Source organism: Leguminivora glycinivorella, chromosome 3, assembly GCF_023078275.1.
Source record: "Leguminivora glycinivorella isolate SPB_JAAS2020 chromosome 3, LegGlyc_1.1, whole genome shotgun sequence".
Lineage (NCBI taxonomy): Eukaryota > Metazoa > Arthropoda > Insecta > Lepidoptera > Tortricidae > Leguminivora > Leguminivora glycinivorella.
The window spans coordinates 25225256-25251098 of NC_062973.1; the positions used below are offsets into that span (position 1 = coordinate 25225256).

A 25843-nucleotide genomic window follows, 5' to 3' on the forward strand; every position below is an offset into this window, starting at 1 on the left:
ATACATTTATTTATTAATCCAAAACATCAATACAAGATATAGACTGATTGTATTAAGTATAATGAGTGGACCACATTATACTTAATACACCCGTGAATGATATGACAACAGATTAGATACGTTATACTTAAATCACCAATATAGAACACTGAACGGTTTGTAGCTCCGTAGTTCGTGGCTGCTAGACGGCAAGTGCCCGTTACTGCCTCGTGCTTGCCCTTTTATAACGTCGGGTTTGACAGTTGCGGATGTACGTCACGCGAAGTGTTGCCAGTATCGTCGTCGTGGTGGCACCATCAATGCCAGGATTGCCAGGGCGACAACATCCGGCCGTCCTGCGTCACGAGTTACTCCTGGAACTCGTTATGACCTGATGCGGAAGCTGTGAACATAAATACACATAGGTATAACGTATGTCAACGATAAGAATAATATAATAGCATTCAGGTTCATTATTCCATAGCATATGAAATGTTTGAAAGTATCTTGGTTTAAACTAGGTAATGTCACAATTACCCTAGTCGTGTATCACCAAATACAATATGCAATAGTGTTCATCACAGATTTCTACTGCATATTATCTCACAATTCATAGCTCATGGAATGTTCAAAGCTTTAGCATTAGGTCTTTTATAATAAATTTTGTAAATGTATTATGCAATGTAATTGAATATAATATGTTTTACTGAAACAGTCTTTCACTACGACATAAATTAATCGCATAATTAAGTTTCATATATCATAAATAAATACCTTTCATCGACAACATCCGGTTACTCCTCTATCCTGTATCCGAAAAACACCTCATTGGGTACTGCGGCTGTTTTGTTGACAGTGCTATCACCTGCTTTGCTGGATAATAGGTATATGCATATCCCATTAATATACTCTGTCTCGGCCGTTCGAGCGAGGTACGGCTGTCGCGATAATATGACGTCTTATATGCCCAGCGTTGCAATACTCTAAATAACTTTGAAGTAAATGCGCTACCCGCGTCACAATCAGTCGTTCTGGGTTACCAAAAGTCTTATAAATCTTCGTTAGCTCTCAAATTACAAATGTAATTTTAATGTTTTTAACTGCAGAGATGAATACAAAATGAAAGAATCCACGAAGTCTAGCAATTAATGTTTTGTTGTGTTGTTTTTACGAAAGAGCCATGGAGGTCATCCATGTGGAGAGTAATTTACTTTATTTCTTATTACTTTAGTTTACTTTGTACCTATTTTATACGGTCAATGAAATAAATAAATATAATATGTTTACTGTTATGTTTTAAGTATTAAAAGCGGACGATGGAAAAACCTTTATTACCTAACACTTTATATTCATTAAATGTCCGTTTATTAGACTCGGCCTCCCCTGACAACAATACAAATAGAGAGTCTTGTACAGTAACTGACAATAACCAGTCATCTTCAGTTACACATTAGGTACGGAATAAGTTTCGTTACGATCCATTGACAGCTCACCCTATGGCGTTACGTCGAACAAACCGATTTACTTATACGTGGCACTATTTTTGTTTAATTAACGTATACATATCGTCGCCGTAGAGCGAAAAGTCACCAAATCACAAAATGGCCAAAATTTACTTGTATATGTCATCAAAATCGCATTTTTTTTCTCCAAATTTGAGTCTTATTGCGGTAGCAATAGAGATCATAGTTCTAATTTTACAAAGTTAAAGAACTAACTAAAAACCCACCTCGGATTCAATATTTTAGTCGAAAAATACCTAATTCTTTTATACTTTTTTATACTTCTTTGAACTTATTTATGAGCGTACCTAAGTCATTTTAGTTATTTTTCCCAAACTATTACTAAACGATTTAACCACGAAGAACCTCATTCAAAAAGTCACTTAATATACTTAGTTACTTTTAAAATACCTGGTATGTCAAAAGTGTGAAAGCGAAAATTAACTAACTCTGTTTAGTTATTTTTTATTTATAGTTGTAAGGCAATGTACATCATTTAACCAAAACGATAATTAATTAAACAGTTTTAATGAGTTTAACCCTACAAAAAAATGTAGAATACAATAACTAATCATATTTAATTAATTTTACAATAAAGACTGTACTGTACTCCGACGTGATTTGATTGAATTTCGCTCGCAAGTTAGTGACTTTTCGGCCAGTGCCGCGGGCCCCCGCACCGACGCGACTCCCCCCGCCGCGTCCTCCGGCCAGTCGTTGCGCATGAGCAAACTAGGGCAAACCTTGGCTTATTGGTGATACGTAGTTATTCGGTGATATCTGGTTATTATCTCGATTTGTGGGCACAGTGAGGAGATAAAACCTATAAAATCATTACGAATTAATTCGGAACATCCGACAGCAGTTGATGGTGGTGATTTTATAGGTTTTATCTCCTCACTGTGCTCACAAATCGAGATAATAACCAGATATCACCGAATAACTACGTATCACCAATAAGCCAAGGTTTGCCCTACTTACTATATATATATTTTTGGATTCTGCTTAATATTTTAGGAACAAATTAAATCACGTCATTTCAAATTTTGCAAACACTTTATTAAAATAAAATAAACATCAAATCAAATTAAAATGGCCTCTAATTATATTAAAATCATCATTAGAAAATCCATAAAAATTAACATGGTCTTCCTAAAATAGCTTTCTTTACGCATCACAGTCACTCTTCGTCCTCGTCATCTGTTTCTGTGACATCAGGCTCACACAATCTGTCAATAACTGTCTTATTGGTCGGCAGACTTTGGTACCATGAATGAAGCTCTCGAGGAATAACTCCCTTAGTGCATAAATTTAAGAGATCTTTTTTTTTCGCCTCAGATATAGGCAATGCCTGTGGATATGCCTTTGGAATGGGATAGTCTTTTATCTTATTGATTCAGTCCTCGGCGCCGTCATGGTTGTCTGGTTCATCAGGTACTATAATACAGGTAATATAATAATCCGCATTCAAGTAATATACGGTTACGAAATTCAATTCCTTCCACACTTCGTACAGTCACCGGCAATAGTATCTTCCTACATGAAGGCGGCAAAAATATGTGACTCGCTCTTCTAACCCTACAAATAAGAGCGCGTCACATATTTTTGCGACCTTATTGTCGGAAGATACTACTGCCGGTGACTGTAGGTACCTAGTCATAGTGAGAACGACATGAAATATCTAGCGGCTTTCATTATTGGTTTTCAGTGTTGTCACTTTGATAAAGGTACGAATGTAAAAGAGTTACTTCACGACGAAATGCTCGATGTCAGGGCGTTGAATGAAGCTTTCGTTAGAAATACGACACACGACACTGATGGCAACAAATTGGCGTGGCTTAAATTTTAAGTGTCTCAGATTTGAGAAGCAGCGTCCTCGTGTAGTCAAATTTCGCTACAGCCATGAGGGCCCCTACTCTGAATTTAATGTCCAACAGATTTACGGTGGCCCGCCAAAGCCGCTGAGACGCACAAAGAGGCTCAAGGGGCGTGTACCTGATGAACCAGACAACCATGACGGCGCCGAGGACTGAATCAATAAGATAAAAGACTATCCCATTCCAAAGACATATCCACAGGCATTGCCTATATCTGAGGCGAAAAAAAAAGATCTCTTAAATTTATGCACTAAGGGAGTTATTCCTCGAGAGCTTCATTCATGGTACCAAAGTCTGCCGACCAATAAGACAGTTATTGACAGATTGTGTGAGCCTGATGTCACAGAAACAGATGACGAGGACGAAGAGTGACTATGATGCGTAAAGAAAGCTATTTTAGGAAGACTATGTTAATTTTTATGGATTTTCTAATGATGATTTTAATATAATTAGAGATCATTTTAATTTGATTTGATGTTTATTTTATTTTAATAAAGTGTTTGCAAAATTTGAAATGACGTGATTTAATTTGTTCCTAAAATATTAAGCAGAAACCTTGGCTTATTGGTGATACGTAGTTATTCGGTGATATCTGGTTATTATCTCGATTTGTGAGCACAGTGAGGAGATAAAACCTATAAAATCACCACCATCAACTGCTGTCGGATGTTCCGAATTAATTCGTAATGATTTTATAGGTTTTATCTCCTCACTGTGCCCACAAATCGAGATAATAACCAGATATCACCGAATAACTACGTACCACCAATAAGCCTAGGTTTGCCCTAGTTTTTAACTAACACGTATTTTCACTCTATCACAGCAGTCATAATTCAACTAACTCTACTTAGTTAAGTCTAAACACACTAAAATGTGTGCAAATAATCATTAACTTCGTTCAAAAAATCACTAAGTCATAATTAAGGTGTAATATTTAAGGGCAAAAATTAATTATCGCCTATAGCTCCTAAATCGTTAGTGTGAATAATATAAATCCATTTTGAGCCCAAAGAATAGCAGTTTCCAATTAATAAACAGATATAAAACCACAATTTCATCTGAAGATAATTTCAGTAAAAATTATTTTAATTATTTTTTTCTTTAAACTCTCATAACTCAAAATGACCAATGAACGATTTGGTGACTTTTCGCTCTACGGCGACGATATTTAAATTTATTTAACGCAAACAGTCTGTAGTGATTTTAAATTGAATAACCGTTAAATAATGACAGAATCGTTATAGTCCGGTTACGATTGCTAAATAACTCTAATAATTTAACGGAGTGAAATGTCTTTTCATCTTTTGTCATTTGTAGGCTATAAAAATGAACTAGCCGTTCCCCATTTTTAGTCAAAATCATCAAACTAGGTACTGAATAGCGTCTGTATAGAAATTAATCTGCAATTTAGGGTCAAAATTTCAAGCACTGCATTGTATTAATCAGTAAACTTTTCTTTTAGATCGGTTTATTTGACGTCAGTTTTGTTGATAACTACACACAAGATGTTTTACTTAGACTAGTCAAATCTTGCGATTTACACTGAGGGTACTTTGAGAAAATATTGTTTACTATTAGCTTTATGCTCGCTAGATAAATCTGCACTCTAATTAATGACTACGTTTTTTTTTATGCTTAAGACTTGTGCCGGATCAAACATATGATGATGCTTTTGTGCTTCTTGAAATTTCGTTCTACATATTAGAAAATTAGACCCATTTAACATGGTCAACAACATATGGTTGTACGTTGTTAGCCGCAACTGCTTCGGTAACTACGAAAGGATCGTCATGTCTAAACCCTTAAACTAATAGGTTTTATTTTGAATGGTTGTAATTTATAACGATGTATTAGGTCTGCTGCTAACAGTGAAAACGTACCACAATCCATACTAATATTATAAATGCGAAAGTAACTCTGTCTGTCTGTCTGTCTGTCTGTCTGTCTGTCTGTCTGTCTGTCTGTTACGCTTTCCCGCTTAAACCACGCAACCGATTTTGATGAAATTTGGAACAGACAATCTTTAGACCCTGAGACAGAACATAGGCTACTTTTTATTTCGAAAAAAAGGGATGAAGGGGTTGAAAAAGAGGTTGAAAGTTTGTATGGGATTTCTTAATTTTAAATGATAAAACCATGAAACTTTATATTTTAGCACTTGATAAGAAATCATTAAACATATATTTAAAGTCACATACAGGTCGAACGCGATTAATTAACATTATTTTTACCTTTAAAATAAACATGGTGGGAAATAAACATTAACTAAAAGCGGGTAGATTATATTTATTTGTCTACCCCGAACATTTATATAAATTAATATCGGGTAGTTTGGTGTTGCTTACATCTCCGGTGACATTTTGCTGGGACGTCAGTCTTCCGCGACCACGGCCAGTGCAACCTGGCCGAAACGTTGGGAAAAAAGGTAAAAATAATGTTAATTAGTCGCGTTCGACCTGTATGTGACTTTAAATATGTGTACAAAGCGCGAGAACTTAAAGTGTTATATCATTAAACATCTTGATAAGGGATAGGGATAGGGATAGGGATAGGGATAGCGATAGGGAAAGCGATAGGGATAGCGATAGGGATAGCGATAGGGATAGCGATAGCGATAGCGATAGCGATAGCGATAGCGATAGCGATAGCGATAGCGATACGGATACGGATACGGATAATATGGGTATCGTTAGAGGGATACGGATAATCGGTCGGCGGTCTCTTACAATCAATGTGCTCTAAGACGATCGTTGTTTGCTTGCTTGAAGATTACGTTTGCGATAAGTATAAGCAAAATGTAAAAAATTGTAAGGGATAATAGAAAAAAGTACTTTTTACCCACCGATCATAGTGTCGAAATACGGGCTATGTGGGATGTTTATAAAGGTTTCCCCAGCGTATATAGAATTACCTACGCTGTGGTCGATGTGTAATATTTCTACAATCATTGCAAGCAAAAGTATTATGTGCAATCGAAATAATCGCAGATAAATATACCTACAGAGAAACCTACGGTCCCTACGGATCCAAATGAAAATCTTAATGAATACTTTTATTACGCGGGCGAAGCCGCGGGTAAAAGCTAGTATAATATAAAAAGAAAACCAATTTAAAAAAAACGCATCACACTCTGTATCATTTAAATTTACCTTTTATAAAACTTTCATCTTGCGTGAGACTTCAATAGATTATATTTAAACTTCAACTTCTTTCTCAGGTTTAGGCTTTAATTTAGATTTGCACGCAGCTTCTATATGACCAATTTTACTACATAAAGTACAACGGATAGTATCTTTCACCGTACACGTATTTCTTTTATGTCCCATTTCGCCACATCGATAACAACCCTGGTTATTTAACTGATTTCGACTGCTAGAAGGTGTCTCAGTTTTGCCAGCAGAGTCCGACCTATCATCATTATTATGGCTTGTTGAACCATTGTTTCCATACGCTGGCTTAGTATACGAATGAGTCTTTTGAATAGGGGGCTTATCAGTCGCGGTGTACGTCCTACCATGCAAAAATGCAGCTAAATCTTCACAGTATCTAAAGTTACCTGCCTCAACTGCCGTACTTATATTGCTATCGCCAATTGCACCAACAATAATCGAATTGATATCCCTTTCACTAAATCTTAGCATTAATCTATCAATTTTACCCTTTTTTGAAAGAAAAACTCGTAAAGAGACTGATTAGGCAAGGGCTTTGTGTCGACTAACTGTTTGAGCAAATTGAACATACACCGTTTCGTTTGGAAAGTGTCCGACAACGTTTTACGCCATTGACGCCATTTCCATGACGTCCACCGAGTTTCGTTTTTCTGAAGAGAATCTAGCCACGTTTTAGCAGAATTACGGAATTTTTGCAACGCTTGGTATTTAACCATATTATCCGACCAACCGAATGCACTCGCGTTAGCTTGAACCACATTTAACCACATGTCTATATCGTCTACCAGAGGGTCATATTCGGGAATAACTGATGACAGGACAACGTTTTGACTCACAGTTGGCGATCTCTTACGGCCACGTTTCCTTCTTTTTCTTGAGGCATGTTCACTGCTGGAGCTTGAAGTTGCAGAGTCCGATGACGAGCTAGACGATGTGCTCGATACTGACGAGCTTGAGCTAGTGTCACGTTTCTTTGCGTGGCGCCTCGACTTTTTCCGATGGCGTGGCATGGCGTGGTGCTGTTACTCTTCACTTCTGATGAAATAAACACCAAGACAACATTTATACATTTATTTATTAATCCAAAACATCAATACAAGATATAGACTGATTGTATTAAGTATAATGAGCGGACCACATTATACTTAATACACCCGTGAATGATATGACAACAGATTAGATACGTTATACTTAAATCACTAATATAGAACACTGAACGGTTTGTAGCTCCGTAGTTCGTGGCTGCTAGACGGCAAGTGCCCGTTACTGCCTCGTGCTTGCCCTTTTATAACGTCGGGTTTGACAGTTGCGGATGTACGTCATGCGAAGTGTTGCCAGTATCGTCGTCGTGGTGGCGCCATCAATGCCAGGATTGCCAGGGCGACAACATAATGCTGCAAATTTAATGGGTGGAAATAGAAGGGCGAGGTGATTATGACATTTCGATGAGACGATGGTGAGTTTAGGGATCTGTATTATGAACTACTCATAAACTATTAAATCAGATTGTATTGTTTGTCGACATTTTCGTTGGTAATTATTTGTTTTTTCGCAGAAACTTTTCAGGATTGCTATAAACCAAACGTTTTTTTTTTAATATTTTCTTCGGATACGGCGATAGTTACTCATGAAATAAAACTATGGAAACGGATTATATCGGATTAGTCACCCGGTTGTCCACGAACGCTGTAAAGTGTTCGAAACGTCGGAATGAATTTTAAATTCATTCATCATCCTCCTTGCGATATCCCGGCATTTGCCACGGCTCTTGGGAGGCTGGGGTCTGCTTTGACAACTAATCCCAAGATTTGGTGTAGGCGCTAGTTTTTACGAAAGCGACTGCCATCTGACCTTCCAACCCGACGGGTAACTAGGCCTTATTTTAAATTCATTATACGCGGTATAATCCGTTTGAATAGTTTTATTTCTATTTTACTTGAGTAGTTCATGTGCTCTGCCTACCCCTTTATAGGAAACAGGTGTGATTATAATATGTATGTTAGGGTGGAGCGAAAAAACACTTTTCTGGAATTAGCAAACCTAATAGTTATCAATCAGTGCCCCTTAGTCTATGAAGCCTTTGTGCAAATTTTCAGTTTTTTAAATCACCATCTTTTGCCTCCGCATTAGGGTTGAAATTTTGAAAATCTCATACAAACCTAAAAAAAAAATTCGGCAGTATTATGTTTAGTATTATGTTATTGATACATATCATTATGAGAAACTACAAAAAGTTGCGAAAATAGCGTCAAGAATCGCCAAAGTTTGTCTAGTTTCAGTACATTCGCCAAAATAGCCGCTAAAATACTGAAAATTGGCGATTTTTAACGCTATTTTCGCAATTTCTTTTTTTTTTTACTCAGGGGGAATCCATTATGGATGCCACTGGCCTGAGAGAGCCAGTGGGTATGTCCGACTCCCACGGACTAAAACCAAACCTGTCTGTTTGTCTGTGTATGTGTCTGTCTGTAGCATCGTAGCTCCCGAACAGATGAATCGATTTATATTTAGTTTTTTTTGTCTGAAAGCTGAGTTAGTCGGGAGAGCGCAGTAGGGGAAGGTTGCGATCATTGGACCACTTAACTTCGCTGTTCTATAATTTATAGGTTTAATGTCAAAAAATAAAACTAGTTTGATAAGTTTTAATACTTGATAATGTATTTATGAATTACCTTATTCACAATAAAAAAAATAAATAAATTTAGAGAAAAATCATGAAAAGGTCATAGGCTGTTGTCTTTTTTGGACCAGAGTCACTTGCATTGGCCCACAAAGTCGCCATCAATGGACTAAGGAAATTTAGACCAATGGTCCAATCTTTTCCGGCAAGCGAGGCGCGACTGAGGTTATGGGGTGGCCTAAGGTCACATTGTATCTTAGTCGATTCCGTCTAGCAAGATTAGATTTAGAAATATTTAAGTGGTCTAATCAAGGCGCCAGTCCAATGATCGCAACCTTCCCCTAGGTATTAATTGTAATATTAATCATTTTTTGTATTTAAAAGTAATTAAGGTATATTTCCGGTTCAGTTCTAGTTTAATGAATTCCACACAATTCATCGATTAAGACCTAATTATGAGGCTTATCGCTGATAATTGCATTATCCTAGACGCATTCCGATATATTCAACTTATCTTTTGATAATATCGATAAAATTTATTCATGTTCACCATTAATTGAATTAACTAAGCCAGTTTTAATGCATTAGTGCCAGTGTAAATACATAGAGGTGAGGTTATTTTTTATTATTTATTATTTGTATGCCACTTATCTTAGTAAGAAATAGGCATATTTGACTAATTACCTTATGAAGATAACATAAAACAGTAAAATATTGTCCAAAAAAAAACAGTGCGTGAAGTCCCTCTGCGCGGAAGAAGTGAAACTTCATAACATAACCTGAAAAACATTTTGTCAAGTAACCATCACGTTTTTGCGTTTAGTTACGTCCATCTTTTTACTGTTTTAAATATTGTACATTGCTATTCACTCCAATTATTGAAAAAACGAACACAAACTCATTTTGCACTCGATCTAAATATAAAACACACACATTCCAACCAACCATTCCACCATTCAAAAGCATTCTGGGCATTCTGTTGTGTCACTGACTGAGTTATGTGAATGAATGGAATGAGTGAGTCACGTTCAGCGCAACGCCAAAATGTTACGCGCTTAGTGAGCGGCATTTCACGCAAACTGACTGAGTCGAAGTCGCATTAGAAGTTTCACTTCAAAAACATTGTGAATATATAAACGTTCATAAACCTTCATAAACGTTCTCTAAAGTTATCAAGGCGATAAAGTTAGTTTGTCCCTTTTCGACGTATTGGAGTGATAGAAAGGGACAAACGAACTTTATCAACTTGATAACTTGAGTGAACGTTTATGAATAAGGGGGTTAGATGTCGTAATATCTAATTAGTATTTCAACCAATTTGTTGCATAAAACGTAACATCGCCTGTGTAAATATCACGAATATAATATTGTAATAGGGTTCAGACACTCAACAGTGGAGGTATATAGTGTAGATGGCCACCAGCAAGTGGGCTTTATTTTAAAGGAACATAATCTACTCGTAACACTGTTATTTAACTGAAACATACCCTTAGTTTAATAAATATATAAAATCTTTCTTACACAAATTGAACTGCCAACAATGTATAACACAGTCACTTGTCAGGTAAGGTTCTAATTCTATTTGTTTTGTAAAGAAACATATTATTATTCCATGAAACTTACAAAATAAAATTGTACAAAAGTTGCCTCAAGTTTGTGGTACCTTCGATAAACCTTTCATCATAAAATGGCACAAGTAGTTTAAAAAACCTAACGTAACGTCGCTTTACGACAAGATCAGACATAATGCTTTTATGATGTCGTTAACTTTTAAATTATCCATAAATATGCCGTAAAATTCCTAAGTTTTGTGATTATTCTTTTACAAAATACAGGTTTACGGTCAGAACTAGTTTTTAATTTTGCAACGAAAAATGCTTTATCAGATTACCGAAGATCGAAGTAGAACTTCGTACTTGCAATAAAAAAATAAAAAAAATAAAAATAAATATTATAGGACATTCTTACACAGATTGACTGAGGCCCACGGTAAGCTCAAGAAGGCTTGTGTTGTGGGTACTCAGACAACGATATATATAATATATAAATACTTATATACGTAGAAAACATCCATGACTCAGGAACAAATATCTGTGCTCATCACACAAATAAATGCCCTTACCTTCAATGCAATGTGATATCATTTCGCTTCTTACTCGTTCAAGAAAAATCTGATAACAATTTTATATATTTATTTGATAGCCTGTGGTGTCCCACTGCTGGGAAAAGGCCTCCCTGTCTTTCTTTGACGCGTCTCGGTCTAAGGCAATATTTGGCCAATCTTTTCGAAAGTCATCAAGATCGTGCGCCATCTCCTTCGCGATCTGACGTCACGACGCACTATGTTTGGTGTCCATTCGGTACTATTCTTGGGCCACAGGTCGTTTGGCATGCGATAGACGTGTCCGGCCTAGGTGGGTTTAAGCTAAGCGGCTGTCAGGGCTGCGTCGGTACTTTGGTTTTGGAGCGCAAGACGGAGATTCTAATCCTGTCAGTCAGTTCAACACGCACGTTTGTCTAGGATGCTACGCTCCATCGCTCTCTGATCACTTTTATCTGCAGTAAATAATCACCAATCAAATAAGTCACCACTTCAAAGTTTCGCAGTCCTTAACTGATCCATGCGATATTCATTGTATGGAGACAGTGAACAGCGCTGCGGTCTGTTAATCCATTCGGATCTGTTATGTTTAAATTATCTAGTAATTTATTCTAAAATGTCAAGTATGATTATCTGCACTTACTGGGAATTTCTCCAGTAACGACCCTACTTGCACAGCCAAAATGTGGGTAGAAGTATCGCTCGTAGTTATTTCGGACTAATGCCACCTTTGAATAGATTGGCCAAACACCGCCATAGACCGAGACGCGTGGAAGAAAGGGAGGGAGGGCATTGCCTAACAACAGTGGGCCAGCTAACAAATAAATTATGGTATAATATGCAACCGGTGTCTTAGAGAGGTTTAAAAAGCGTGGGTAACTATTTGAGAAAAGCCGAAAATTGTTCGGCCTTTAAAAAAGAGCAAAATAACATCCAGTAGGCTAGTTCACCACACTAACTTTGACAACAGTTATCCCTATTTCTGGGTTGAGCAGTAATATTTTTACGTCAATATTCCTTGCTGAACTGGCAACGAATGGCGAAGTGTCTCTCAAAATCAAAGATTTGCCTTTGCCTTTGCAGGGCTCGTATTTGCTTGCCAACTGATTACACACTTGTCTACTAATTTGCATACTATATCAAAAAAAAGATTTACTTTTACTTTGCGCTCTCAAGACGTACAAATATTTGTATATTGTGTAAGTCAATACTCACATCAAGTGGATTCTCTCTTATCAGTTTCTTATCTAATTTTAGTTATCCAAGAGATAATTCAGTAGATTGTAAAACATTATTTATTTAAAGTGTGATACTTATTTGTTTTCCAAATATTTGTTTTAAAAATGTTAATTCAAAATAAGCATCGAGAAACGAATGTACATATTGTGTTTTGTTGGGTCAATTATTTAAAACTTTTCTCTCAAGATATAAGAGTAAGTGTTATTTTTAAATTTTGTATCGCGTCTGTTTTATGTCATTGCCCTCATGTCATTGAGATATCTTTCGAACTTCCTCTGCGCACGTGCATCATACGACTTTCTTCAGTAGGTACATTGAATTTCTGACATATGTACATAATGAACCACCTCTCGCACTATATTTGTTCAAATTCTGATAATTAATTATTATAACATAATCTTCAGTTTATCGTCGAACAGGATACTTCAACCTGTTGAGCGACGTGCTGTATTATCAGATATCGAGTTCGCCCTATATCCGTAGCGATGAGATAAAATGAGATGATTGTCGTATGTGGTAGGTAAACTGTGCATAAATTGAAAATAAATTTTCAGTAGGTAAAGATGGTGCTTTTTTCCCACACTAGCGCGCAAAGTGGTTCATTAACAAAACTTCACAGGGGCATCCATACTGAAAAATGTTGTGAGGTAAGGTGGGGAAAGACTGAAGGTCTTTTCTTGAGGTATAAAATGAAGCACCACGGGCTTTCCATCTTATCCCGCAAGAAAAACCCTTCAACCTTCCCCCACCTTACCTTACGATACACGCGCGAATAGGAATTTCGTAACTCCCTTCGGTCGTGTTTTAATTTATTGCCACTAGTTTTGAACATCCTCTTTTCCGCACTTGCATCGTAATGTAAAGACTGGACTGCAAAAACTACAGATGCATAAGCTTAGTCAGCATCGACAAAAAATAAAATTGTACTCAAAAGTGTTGATTGTTATAGTAGTGAGGGTAACCCACGAGAAATAATAAAATATTTTGCATTTCCTAGATACCTTGAAGTATATTCTATCATATTCACTAATATTCAGCGAAATCAATCCTTTGTACCACGAAATGTTTTGTGCAAGTAGCAGTAATAGTGAAGAAGATTTAATTGTAAGACTAAAATTAAATACAATTAGTCCTCTTTTGTATTTTCTTGGACAAGAATTAATGAAGCAGAAGAATTAATTGTATTTAGTCTTACAATTAAATCTTCTTCACTATTATTGCTACTTGCACAAAACATTTCGTGGTACAAAGGGTTGATTTCGCTGAATATTAGTGAATATGATAGAATATACCGCAATGTATCTATTTTTAAATTTGTAAGAGGGTGTGACACTCGTTTAGAGAATTGTTGACTTGTACGTACAATTTTACATACAGGGTACAATGTTACATACACTTTTAAAAATTTTAATACTACCTAAAATTTTAAAAAGTGTAAAAATCTCGAAAACCAGGCGACTTTTACTAAACCTTAATGTCGATTTTCTGGACCAGTATAAGGTGCCCTCTTGGTGGTTAAAAGGTTGTCCATTAATTACCGGGCACCCGGTATATGTAAAACTATTAGGTACCAATTTAATGTAGCACAAAATAATTGTCAGCTAAAAATTTTGTACATTTTCCGGAAAATATGTGTATCGTATGTAAAGTTTTGTGATACAATGAATCGTAAACTTGTCGATACAATTTACATATTTGTCAGAATTTTCCGATACAAATTTGTTACGGGTGTATTTTGTGGTACGCATACTTGTCTTGTACTATTACAAACTTGTAACTTGATACTTATTGTAAGTTGTAACACTAGTTGTAAGTTTTGAGGGATAGGGCCTGAGGCACGGAGTGGTTTAGCATCGAAAAGGGTGTTAGACAGGGATGTGTAGCGTCTCCGTGGCTGTTTATTTTATTCGTGGATAAAAGTTTGCAAGATCTGAAAGATTATGATTGTGGGCTGAGAATGGAACAGTTACTGTTCAAATATCTCCTATATGCCTATGACCTAGTATTACTTGCGTCGTCGGATGCAACGAGGAGTTACAAATGATGATAACAAGAGTGCATGCATCTTTTTAGAGGAAAGGGATGAAGATGAATGTCAGTGTGGCGAAAGTAATGGTATTTGCAAACGATGAGATTGTGACAGTGAAAGCGAAATCGAGATTGATAATGAAAGTTTGGAACAAGTGAAAGAGTTTGTGTATTTTGGAACGTTGTTTACAAGGGACGCTAAACATAGAAAATATGTTGAAAGGAGAGTGAATGCTGAAAATAGAGTGAATGGAGCACTAAACGCTTTTATGGATAGCCAGAAGGTGTCACAAAAAGCACGCCTTGCTGTGCATGGAGGAGTTCTAGTGCCTACTCTTATATATAGTAGTGAAAGTTGGGTGTGGGAGAAAAAATGTCAAAGTCAAGTGAATGCCGTGGAAATTAGAACTTTAAGAAGCATGAGCCGTGTGAAATTGAGTGATAAGAAACAACTGAATAAGAATAATAAGAGTATAGGGAATAGTATGAGTGATAAAAATTGAGTGCTAAGAAGAAACAGCGTGATAAGAGAAGAGTGTAGAGTGGATGTAGATGTACTGACAAAGATTGAGATAGGCATGTTAAAATGGTTCGGGCATGTAGAGAGGATAGATGAAAGGAGATTAACGAAGGAATTATATAAAAAAAGAGTGGAAGGGTCAGTTAGAAGTGGAAGACCTAGGTGAACTTTTCTCGACTAAATCGGGGAAATATTGCAAGGAGGCCAGGTCAGGAGTATTCGAACCCGACGAGCATGTATGAGGAACGTTGTGAAAGTGAGTAGAGCGAAAGTAGTTTGTCAGGATCGTAGCAAATGGAAATCCGTGATATCTGCTTACCCCCCTGGGAAACAGTCTCAATTGTATGTATGTATATAATTATGTATGTATCGTAATGTACTATTTAGGTATTGACAGTGTTTATTAAAATGAAGAATTTTACTGCTTTATGTTATCTATTACGTTATCAATCAAAGATAATATATTAATGAATTAGAAATACTACATAAAATTATTCACAATAAAATAGATTCTGACCTTATTAATAACATACAGTTCCGAGTGTATCCTAAACCATGTCGTAACCCAAGCCAATTTTTAGTTCCTACTGCTTCAAATAATGTTTCACAGCATAGTCCCCTGGCTCGTATGTGTAATTCTTATAACAAGATTTGTAACGATGTCGATATCTTTTATTTAAGTTATAACAGATTTAAAAACAGTGTAATAAAATTATCACATAGTTAAGTATACTTATGATCTCAATTTAATTTAATTATTAATATTTTTCGCTCATATAATTTATACTTGAATGTTGTGCTTGGTTGTTATAGAAATGTAAATTTAATATTATTAGTTTAGAATAGTATTAAGATATTTGTACCAATTTACATTTTGTAACCTCGCCGTAATAATAATAAATAAATAAATAAATATAAATATTGACTCTCATTCATCTTATTTGAACTGTATTTTTAATATTTACACATGAGGGATATTTGCGTCCGTAAATTTTAGAGTTCAAAAATATCTCGTTGTTTTGTTTAGATACTTACATAGTTATGTAGTAGGAGCATTTCTATCACTATATAATGTCACGTGCTTCCGACGTCATCTTATCAGCTATGTACAATAAATCCTGATGATTATTCTTGTCAAAGGTACTGGCGCCATTGCTTGATTCTTCTTTGAAATTTCAAACTTTGGTTAGTGTGAACGAGCTAAAATTATAATAAATAAAATTGCAAGTTTATAAGTATCAAAATGAGGAAAAAAAACGGTGTTCTATTTAGCGCCGAAACCTATATACGCTGTCACTAAACACATTCTAAATACTCCATTCACTTCCAGATATGTATTTACTCCTCGGCCTGACACTACTGGGGGGCGTTATCGCCGTCCCTTTCACTCCCAACACCGAGCTCCGGAACCAAGAACTAGCCGCTCAATATGTCCTCCCAGGAGAATCCTTCCCAACATTCTATGACGTCAGACTCTTCCTTAACCCGGACAACCCTGACAACTTCACCGGTCTCGTTTCTATAAGAATCCTAGCTAACTATGACACAAATGTCATTGTCCTTCATGCTATGGAAACAGATATCAATAGCATCAATGTTTACAGAGATGGCAATGAAGACGAAGACTTATTTAATAACTACGAACTAGCTACTGATGATACTCATATACTTAAGATCAATTTGAATAGAGCAATCAGTCCTAACGAGCCTTATGTCATTCATATTGATTATGTGGCGAGATTTGCTGAGAATATGTTCGGAGTTTATTTGTCTACGTATACGAATGATGACGGTACCCCGGCGTAAGTATTTTTCTTCAGAGAATAGTTTAGATTAGCATTTATATCTAGAATCAGACGAAATTTAACTTTGTGTTGTAATGTATTTAAGCTATAGCTCTTTTACACATGATTGATGTCATTGATGTGGATCGACCAAATAATCAGATTGAATTTTTATTGATGTTTCATTTTTCAATTTAGAAATTGAACACACGTAAATACCCAACATAAGCAACCTACCACAGATATTGTACATTTATATGGCTTTGACTAGGCTAGCTTACATTTTGTGAAATTGTTTAGAACTCAGCACCAAAAACACCAAAGGAGCAACAGTATAGAGGTAAAAGTTAATTACAATTTTTTCCTATGACTGCCAAGATCCCTGTAGATAGATTTCCTGTAATAATTTGAACAAATCTAAATTTTATTTTAGACATTAGCTAGCTTTTAAGTTTAGTCTTAGTTTCTTATATAATTATGCAAATATGTTCATGTAAATAAAGATTTTGATCCCAATTTTATTTGTCTTTCTAAGTTTTGTTGACTAGGCAGCTAGAAGTTTAAAAATTTTCCTGTAGTACTGCCAAGTTTAAAGTCAGACCTCTCTTCCAGGCGTCTTATAACGTCGCAGCTGCAGCCGACGTTTGCACGTCGCGCGTTCCCCTGCTACGATGAACCGGCGCTTAAAGCCGTCTTCAGGACTACTATATACGCCCCTGCTGCGTACCCTGTCGTCGTCTCTAACATGCCTTTGAGAGCGACGAATTTGAAGTAAGTATTCTAAGTCTTCTGATTTGTCAAGCTGACGTTTAAAACCGCCTTTGGGACGACTATATGCGTCCCTGTAGTTACTTTTCATATTTTCAGTTCCGTGTTACCCGTGCAAATCTGCGTACACATTATAAGCTTTCACTTTTACTTTTATTTTACAATCGCTGATCAAATATACCTCAACTTATTTTGTGTTAAATTATTGAACAACTAGAGTGTGTAGCAATAACTTTTATTTTTACACCGCCTTATCATTAATCTGTTTAGGAAAATGACGCGGCATTAGATTAAAATAAAATGAATACAGACTTGGACCAGGAAACGAATATTGGGGAAACCGTTTAGACGGCGGTAATATAGAAATTACCGGTGACAAAATTGTACTGACTTGAGGGCCTATTAACACCGATAATGAAATGTCGAAAATTCTCATCTCTTTATCCTTCTTTGAATGATAGAAAAGGAAAAAAATAGGAACAAAATTATAAGTCTACGTAGCTCGGAGCGGAGGTGCCCCGGACACCCATCGGAAATGTGCGTTCAAATCCAGCCCGATTCATTTTTATTTTTAATATCCGGTTCAATTTAAACTTCACGATGCCTTTTTGTTAAGTATGTATGTATTGCAAAATAAGTTATGATGAAGATTTTAAAGATATCAGAGGTAAATCTTTGTTATTTCAACTTATGTTGAGTATCATGTCTAATATTTGCGAATTGAGATGCAAATGCATTTTTTGATGATGTTTCCTTATTAACTAAAACTAACAAATCTCAATAGTCGTTTTGGACTTTTACATGAATGGACAAATATAAGAATAACTTGCAATTTATACGTAACTTACATTGACCGGGATATAGACCGTGATTACCTTTTTGATTTTTGTCGAGCTCCCGATATTTCGACGCAGGTTGCATGCATCATGATCACGGAAAACTGACGAAGGCGGGTGGATGTTAAAGTTGCATAGACAGCGCGCGATCTACCCTCCTTCGCGCGCGTCGGCTGCGTTCACTTTCAGCGTTACCACTTGTCTTGAAATATCGGGAGCTCGACAAAAATCAAAAAGGTAATCACGGTCTATATCCCGGTCAATATAAGTCTAATGAAAATAACCATTCAAAACTCTTATACGTAACTGTTTATTTTAAGGATCCATCAAATATGTCTTTAAAAAACTCAACACAATACCTCTTTACAGAGAAGACGTCGCCGGCTTCGTAAAACACGAATTCGAAGACACGCTACTGATGTCTACTTACCTCCTCGCTTACCTCGTGTCCACATTCGAGTCTGTCACCAACGCCCAAGTCTCGCAATACCGCCTGCCTTTCCGAGTGTACACAAGGCCCGGTATTCTGAACACCGCTGAGTTCGCCATGGACTTTGGACAGAAGAACATGGTTGCTTTGGAGGAGTATACGGAGTTTGAATACGCGTTCCCTAAACTGGACAACGTCGCTGTACCGGACTTTGCTGCTGGTGCTATGGAGAATTGGGGGTTGATTGTTTATAGGTATGTGTAGCGCATCTTATCTTAAATCTGCGGGGGCCCTTACGGATACACTTTGACCCGTTAAGAGGATACGGTAGCGAAAATGCTAAAATGGAAAGGAGCCATCTTTCAACTTGGGAATTTTAGTTAAATATACAAGTGTTATTAACTAGATTTATCGAAAAAAAATTGTCCATTAAGAACAACTCAGTCAAAAGATATTTAAAAAAAATCTTTAAAATCGAGGTTCCGCTCTCGACTCTTTCCTCCTTCAAAACTTAATCAATCGGAACGAAATTTAAGAATCTGAATAACAGTGAAATAATCTTGAGTATCACACCTTTTTTGCGCCACAATGAAAAAGGCCGTTTTTGGAAATTTTTGATTGGCTCTAGAGTCTTTAAAAAGCAGAATATCAAAAAAATCAAAACGGTCCGACACAAACAAAAACAATAACAATCTGTGTTGAAAAAATCATTGCTCTATCTTCAAAAACCAGGGAGGAAATAGTCGAGAGCGTTTGTATGGAGAATTGACCCCTACCGTATCGTCTTAAGATCTTTTATGCAATTACCCCCTACGATCCTAAGATCCTTCGGTAATTCAGGAGCTTCATGGCTACATGTAGTGCATTAAAGACAACTGGGTGGGGACAGGGAATGAGCTATAGCAGGTGATAGTGATTACGTGATGCTTTTCATAGGACATGAAGTGTTGGAAGCTCCGTCTTAAACCAGGTCCGTTCTTAACGTGAAACATTGTACAATAGGAACTTAACTGTAGTTAAAATAGTATATTTTATACCATGCACGAAATAAAGCATCAGATAATTATACGAAAAACAGGGACAGAAATTATTTTACATCCAATTTCTAATTTAACAAGTCAGGTAGAAATTTATAAAGTAACCGAGTTGACCGTGACGTCACTCAATCGATTTCATATAAATTCCATATTAGCAAGTCGTTCAAATTCGTTTTGACAGTTCTTAAAAAGAAGCTGACTTGACTACGAGGCAAGTAGCTTATTGTACGTCGCTGTCAGACTTCGGGCCAGTTGCATCAACCATATTTGACAGACACATCATCGTCACGAAGCAGATGTCTATGGTACTTCCCATACAATAAAATTTAACGAACGCTGTAACGGTGACAGAAAGTTTGATGCAAACGACCGGTCCTTAATGAATAGGTACAGTATGTTTTTAATAACGTCAATTTCAATTGCCAATAAAAACTTAAGCGAACTGCAATATTGCATTTATAAAGGTATTCCGTTTAGCAGTTGGTTGAACCATTCTCACTTATTAATACACATAGATTTTTTATATAAAACTAGAAAGAAACAAAAGGAAATCCTTTATCCGGTCTTTTAATCAAGACAATTGTCATAAAATAAATCCTCAAAGCTACACTACTAATCAACGAGCTAAAATAGGAAACGGTTAAAATGCTCCAAAGGCTTTCTCGAGTCTTTAATAAGGCCTTTTCAACCTCTTTCATAAGCTTTGAAGTACGTAACACTCTGGGGCACTCATTATGAGGAAAGCACTTCTCAAATTAGCCCCCCCAGGTCGTATTGGTGTAGCGTAAAATACTAGAGGTGGAAGTTTGAGTAGTTAAAAGTTGTTATAAATTCCTAGAAAAAGGCTTAAATACGGTAAGGGTTTATTTTGTGGATATTAAACGGAAATATGTGTACAAGACTACGAGTATATACGTCAAAGACAAATAAATAGATAGATAGGTTATATCAATAGGTCAAAATGATATCCAAATATTTTTTAGAGTTTTGATGGGATACATATATGTTGTATTAAAATACATATATTATATGACGTTCTTACACAGATTGACCGAGTCCCACGGTAAGCTCAAGAAGGCTTGTGTTGTGGGTATTCACACAACGATATACATAATATACAAATACTTATATACATAGAAAACATCCATGACTCAGGAACAAATATCTGTGTTCATCGCAAAAATAAATGCCCTTACCGGATTCGAACCCGGGACCGCGGCTTATAGCAGGCAGGGTCACTACACGCTAGGCCAGACCGGTCGTGAAAAATGATATATATTTTTACAAGCTTTAGAGGTATCAAAATTATAGTGACATGAAAATATTTAAGTAAATTTCGCTATGGGACCAAGAAGAAAATCGCGAGAATTTTGAGGTTTCTGGGTTGGTCCAACAGTAAACGTTAACGGGTTTAAGTGTTTGCTTTTCATTCAGATACATATTGTATATTATCATAAATTTAATACATTTTCGTTAACAGGGAAGTGGCACTTCTCGTCACAGAAGGCGTAACGACCACCTTCACTAAGCAAAACATCGGTCGCATAATCAGTCACGAAAACATACATCAATGGTTTGGCAACGAGGTTGGACCATCTTCATGGACTTATACTTGGCTGAACGAGGGTTTCGCTAACTTCTTCGAGAGCTTCGCTACTAATTTGGTAAGATTACCTATTATTTAGTTTATAAATAGGCAACAGCGATGAAAAAGCATCAAGGTCTTTGACTTAGAGTATTTGACGATCGGTTTTGGCATAGCGTGTAGTGACCTTGCCTGCTACGCCGCGGTCCCGGGTTCGAATCCCGGTAATGGCATTTATTTGTGTGATGAGCACAGATTTTTGTTCCTGAGTCATGGATATTTTCTACGTATATAAGTATTTGTATATTATATTATATCGTTGTCTGAGTACCTGCAACACAAGCCTTCTTGAGCTTACCGTGGGACTCAGTTAATCTGTGTAAGAATGTCCTATAATATTTATTATTTATTTATTTATTATTTCTAAATCAGGGCTTCGCTAACTTCTTCTCTCGAGAGTTTTGCCACTAATTTGGTGAGTTTATGATGTGAAATGACAGATGATAGGCAACAGCGATGAGAAATCATCGGCGTCTTGGACTTACTTTTGGCTGAATGAGGGCTTCGCTAACTTCTTCGAGAGTTCCGTTACTGATATGGTGATAATATTTACTATTTTAATACTTAATGTCAAATATTTCATGTGTCCAACGTATGCGGTAAAATTTGTAGGTCAAACATCTCAGTGCTCCACATTTTAAATGGGTCTTAAATAAGTCTTCTGAATAAATAACGCAACGCATATTTAAGACCTAAACAGCAGGTACACCAAAAATGTTACCCAATAACTTTACGTTTGGTAATATAGATTAATTAGAACTGTGAATAATTTGGAGTATTTCACTAAACTTTTATATCCGCAATTGAAGTTGATGAAGACTTCCATTTATTATTAGAACCCTGCAAACGTCGATATCCGCTCCATCCGTGCGAATCAATTGAACACTTGACCTATTTCTTAACTAGTTGCGGATAGTGCGCACACAAACTCACCTTTAGTAGGAACTGAGTTAAATATTTATAGTAATCGATCTTGAATTTATTTGCTTGCATTCATTATTGAAACTGTAGTAGGCTTAAACAGCGAATTATCGTCGTAGCCCTTTTATAGATCACAAAACGGCATAGAAATTAGCAATCTTGAGGTTTCATCAAAAGTTTGTACTTATTGATTCGAAACCTATTCTAACTTTCGATCAACAGATCCATGTAGATTTAGATCCGTTTATGGGAAGTTTCGACCCTGTTTTTTTTTTCCTACAACCGTAAACTAATATTTAACATCAGCCCGTCACGTTTTCTTGCTAGACGGCAGCGGTTAGCCCGGACTCGAACAATTTTTATTATGGGACCAATGCTGAAATCGCTAAAAAAGGCATGAGCTGTTTCATACATTTCGACTGACGCTATGCCGCTCATTTTTATATTAACATCCAAACTAGTCAAAGAAGTCAAACTCTATCAAAATGTCATTTCGTAGCAAAACAGTGGCCTGTGGTATCGTCTCTTAAAGTCCATTATGTTCGTATATTCAAGCTTCTGAAGCAAATGGCTTTAGCTGACTCTGTGGCCATTTACCTAGCGTGGCTACGTATTCTGACCAGCAAAGCGATTGCTTGCACGTACGATCCTAACACTGACCAGTATAAAGTGACCTATAGATTGTCAATATCTATTGGGTTGTCGTAGCATAAACGTTGACTGGTTTTCTCATCCTTTGAATTGCTGGAGCATGTTAAGCGGTAACAATACTCTTCGTCGCGAATTTGCATTTGCTTAGTGTTGAAACCGCTCAGCACTATTCGTGAAACTTTCTATCGTTTTCAATGAAACCCAGGAGTTTACAATTTGACCTTCAATTTCATCTAGTTCTTAAGACTTTGAAGATCAAGTTGTGTGGTTAAGGTGGCGATGAGAAACAATGTTTGGTGAATGAAAGTAAGCTTAGGTCAGTTATATTAGAGGAGTTGAGTCGATTGCAAATGGGTGAATATTGTGGGCAAATTCAATCGTAGGAGGTAGCAATCGTTATTGGCACGATTTTGTAAAGTAAGATCATTCAGATCATTTCAAGTAGAATTTTATCACTTTTAAATTAGTCATTGGTTATTGATCAAAGTGTGGTTTTATTTTCTTTAAACATTAGCCAGAACATTTTTTCAAGAAACAAAAAAAAATATGATAAATTGTAATGATTATTTTAGAATTTTTATTTATTCTGGTGTCAAGATATTTTATTTATATTTTTTTTACTAGGTGCTACCAGAATGGCGTATGATGGACCAGTTCGTTCTGCTCCTTCAGAGCGTGATGCAGAACGACGCAGTCCTCAGCGTCAACCCCATGACCCACCCTGTATATACGCCCTCACAGATCCTTGGCACATTCAACGCCGTCGCTTATCAGAAATGTAAGTAACATCTTCCTCGGTTCCTCATGGCTGAGGGTCGCGACCACATGAGGTCGTTATTTAGCTCACCAAAGTTCTCCATTCATCACGGTCTTCTGCAGTCCTAATAATAGGCGCCTGTTTCAATCCCTGGCAGGCCTTCTTAACGCTGTCCACCCAGCGGGTTTGTGGATGGCCACTCCCCCGTCCTCCTTCCACCATGCCAACCATAATGCGTTTCTCAAGTTTTTCCGGCTCCCGTCTGGCCACGTGTCCAAAGTAATGAAGGAGCTGGAGGCAAATATCAGACAGGCGGCAGTGAATTTTAAGTTACGCCAGGATCGACGCGTTGATGCGGCGCGCCGTCCATGGAATAGCCAACATCTGGCCGCCAACACCACATCTCAAATACGTCGATTCTGTTCCAAGTACATATAGAAACTCTCTCAATTGAACCCAAGTCTCAAAGTTGACTTCTAATACGACGACACCCACGGGAGGTAAGGAGGTGGGGAGTTTTTTAACCGAAACGAGCAAGTGTAAGCTGTCTGCTCAAATATATGTCTTGATATTGACATAGTTATCGATTATTTGTACATTGGCGTTAAGTGTCACTTTCGAGCCATAAATCTATGTCAAAAGTGACACTTAACGCCATCTCCGAGTATAATCGAAAGCTACAAGACATTTTTTTGTGTGGCGCCATTTATGTGTGGTGTAGTGTATGCGAGTTCTTAGGCGGTCGCATTTTAATGTATGGGATGGTATGATCAGATCTTCTTATATTATCTATGATATTGATGAAAAAAAAATGATATTGATGAAAAAAAGAATGTATGTGTAGGAGCTAAGGTCGGATTGAACTAGTGTTTTCAAGTTACGCGGCTAACTGATTACCTCCTAGGTCAGTTGTTTGCCATAGTATAGATCACATTTCCTTGAAAATTGAACGTTGAAAGGAGTATTTTACCAACGATTATGAAGAATTTAAATAAATAGTGATAATTGAATAATATGTATGTTTTCTGTTGGTCAATAAAGTATTTGTAATGTGTGTCTTGTATATTAATTTGTATAAATAGATACCTAGTCCTACTAAAACCTTAACTATGAACTTATAAATAAAAAAATTAAAAATACGAATTATTAAACAAATATAGGTCTTATATTGACCGGGATATAGACCGTGATTACCTTTTTGATTTTTGTCGAGCTCCCGATATTTCGACGCAGTTGCATGCATCATGATCACGGAAAACTGACGAAGGCGGGTGGATGTTAAAGTTGCATAGACAGCGCGCGATCTACCCTCCTTCGCGCGCGTCGGCTGCGTTCACTTTCAGCGTTACCACTGGTCGCATTCACACTCGATGATCTGTCCAAACACACTACACTCACAGTGTCACTACGTTTGTTCAATTCTGACTTCACCGGTTTTTTACACAAACAAATCACTGGATTCCATACATTAGATAGTTTGAAGCCATCCTCACGATTGAAATTTTTATATTTGTGAATCTCAATGGCTTCTCTTACCAATCTCGGTATGTAGTGGCGTTCCGTCGAAATTACCTTAGGACTATGCAACTCGATCCAATGATTTGCACCCGACTCAATGAGATGTTGAGCAATAGCAGACTTGCGAGTATCGTTCTTTTTGACTGCAGCAATGTGTTCTTTAATTCTGCAGGCAATAGTGCGCTTGGTCTGCCCTATGTAAGAACTGCCACAACTGCACTCAACTTTGTACACACCAGGACAAAAATTAAAAAGGTAATCACGGTCTATATCCCGGTCAATATAAGTCTAATGAAAATAACCGTGAATCATTCAAAACTCTAAATATAGGTCTACTTTACCTACTCACGTAGGAGTAGGTAAGTACATTATACTAGATTAATAATGTTGAACAGATAATCCGCGAAATTTTTCACGACTTACTGCGATATGATATGATATCTGCAGTGATAACGGTACA

The 25843-nt window shown here is 36.7% G+C and overlaps 2 protein-coding genes across 3 annotated transcripts in view; one reads left to right on the plus strand and one right to left on the minus strand.

Moving 5' to 3' along the window:
• Positions 1-294: 294 nt before the first annotated feature.
• On the minus strand, positions 295-7718 carry LOC125224732 (putative uncharacterized protein DDB_G0271974). Of its 2 annotated transcripts, none has more exons than XR_007176912.1 (2): positions 754-1506; positions 295-382 (listed from the first exon to the last, which is right to left on the minus strand). XR_007176912.1 is itself a non-coding variant. In XM_048128170.1 (2 exons), the coding sequence occupies exons 1-2, from the start codon at positions 7536-7538 to the stop codon at positions 341-343; spliced, it is 216 nt and encodes a 71-aa protein (XP_047984127.1). In that variant the 5' UTR covers positions 7539-7718; the 3' UTR covers positions 301-340. The 2 variants fall into 2 exon arrangements, 1 of the variants encoding a protein (XP_047984127.1); XM_048128170.1 differs by lacking the exon at positions 754-1506 and adding an exon at positions 7365-7718 and having other exon boundaries at positions 301-382.
• A 1980-nt stretch (positions 7719-9698) lies between these two features.
• LOC125242673 (aminopeptidase N-like) overlaps positions 9699-25843 on the plus strand; it is a 45132-nt gene continuing 28987 nt past the window's right edge. Inside the window, exons 1-6 of the mRNA XM_048151526.1 lie at positions 9699-9757; positions 16367-16838; positions 17433-17591; positions 18794-19108; positions 21372-21555; positions 23733-23886. Coding sequence (XP_048007483.1) covers positions 16369-16838; positions 17433-17591; positions 18794-19108; positions 21372-21555; positions 23733-23886 — 1282 coding nt within the window. The 5' untranslated portion in view covers positions 9699-9757; positions 16367-16368. The remainder of the gene's footprint in view (positions 9758-16366; positions 16839-17432; positions 17592-18793; positions 19109-21371; positions 21556-23732; positions 23887-25843) is intronic.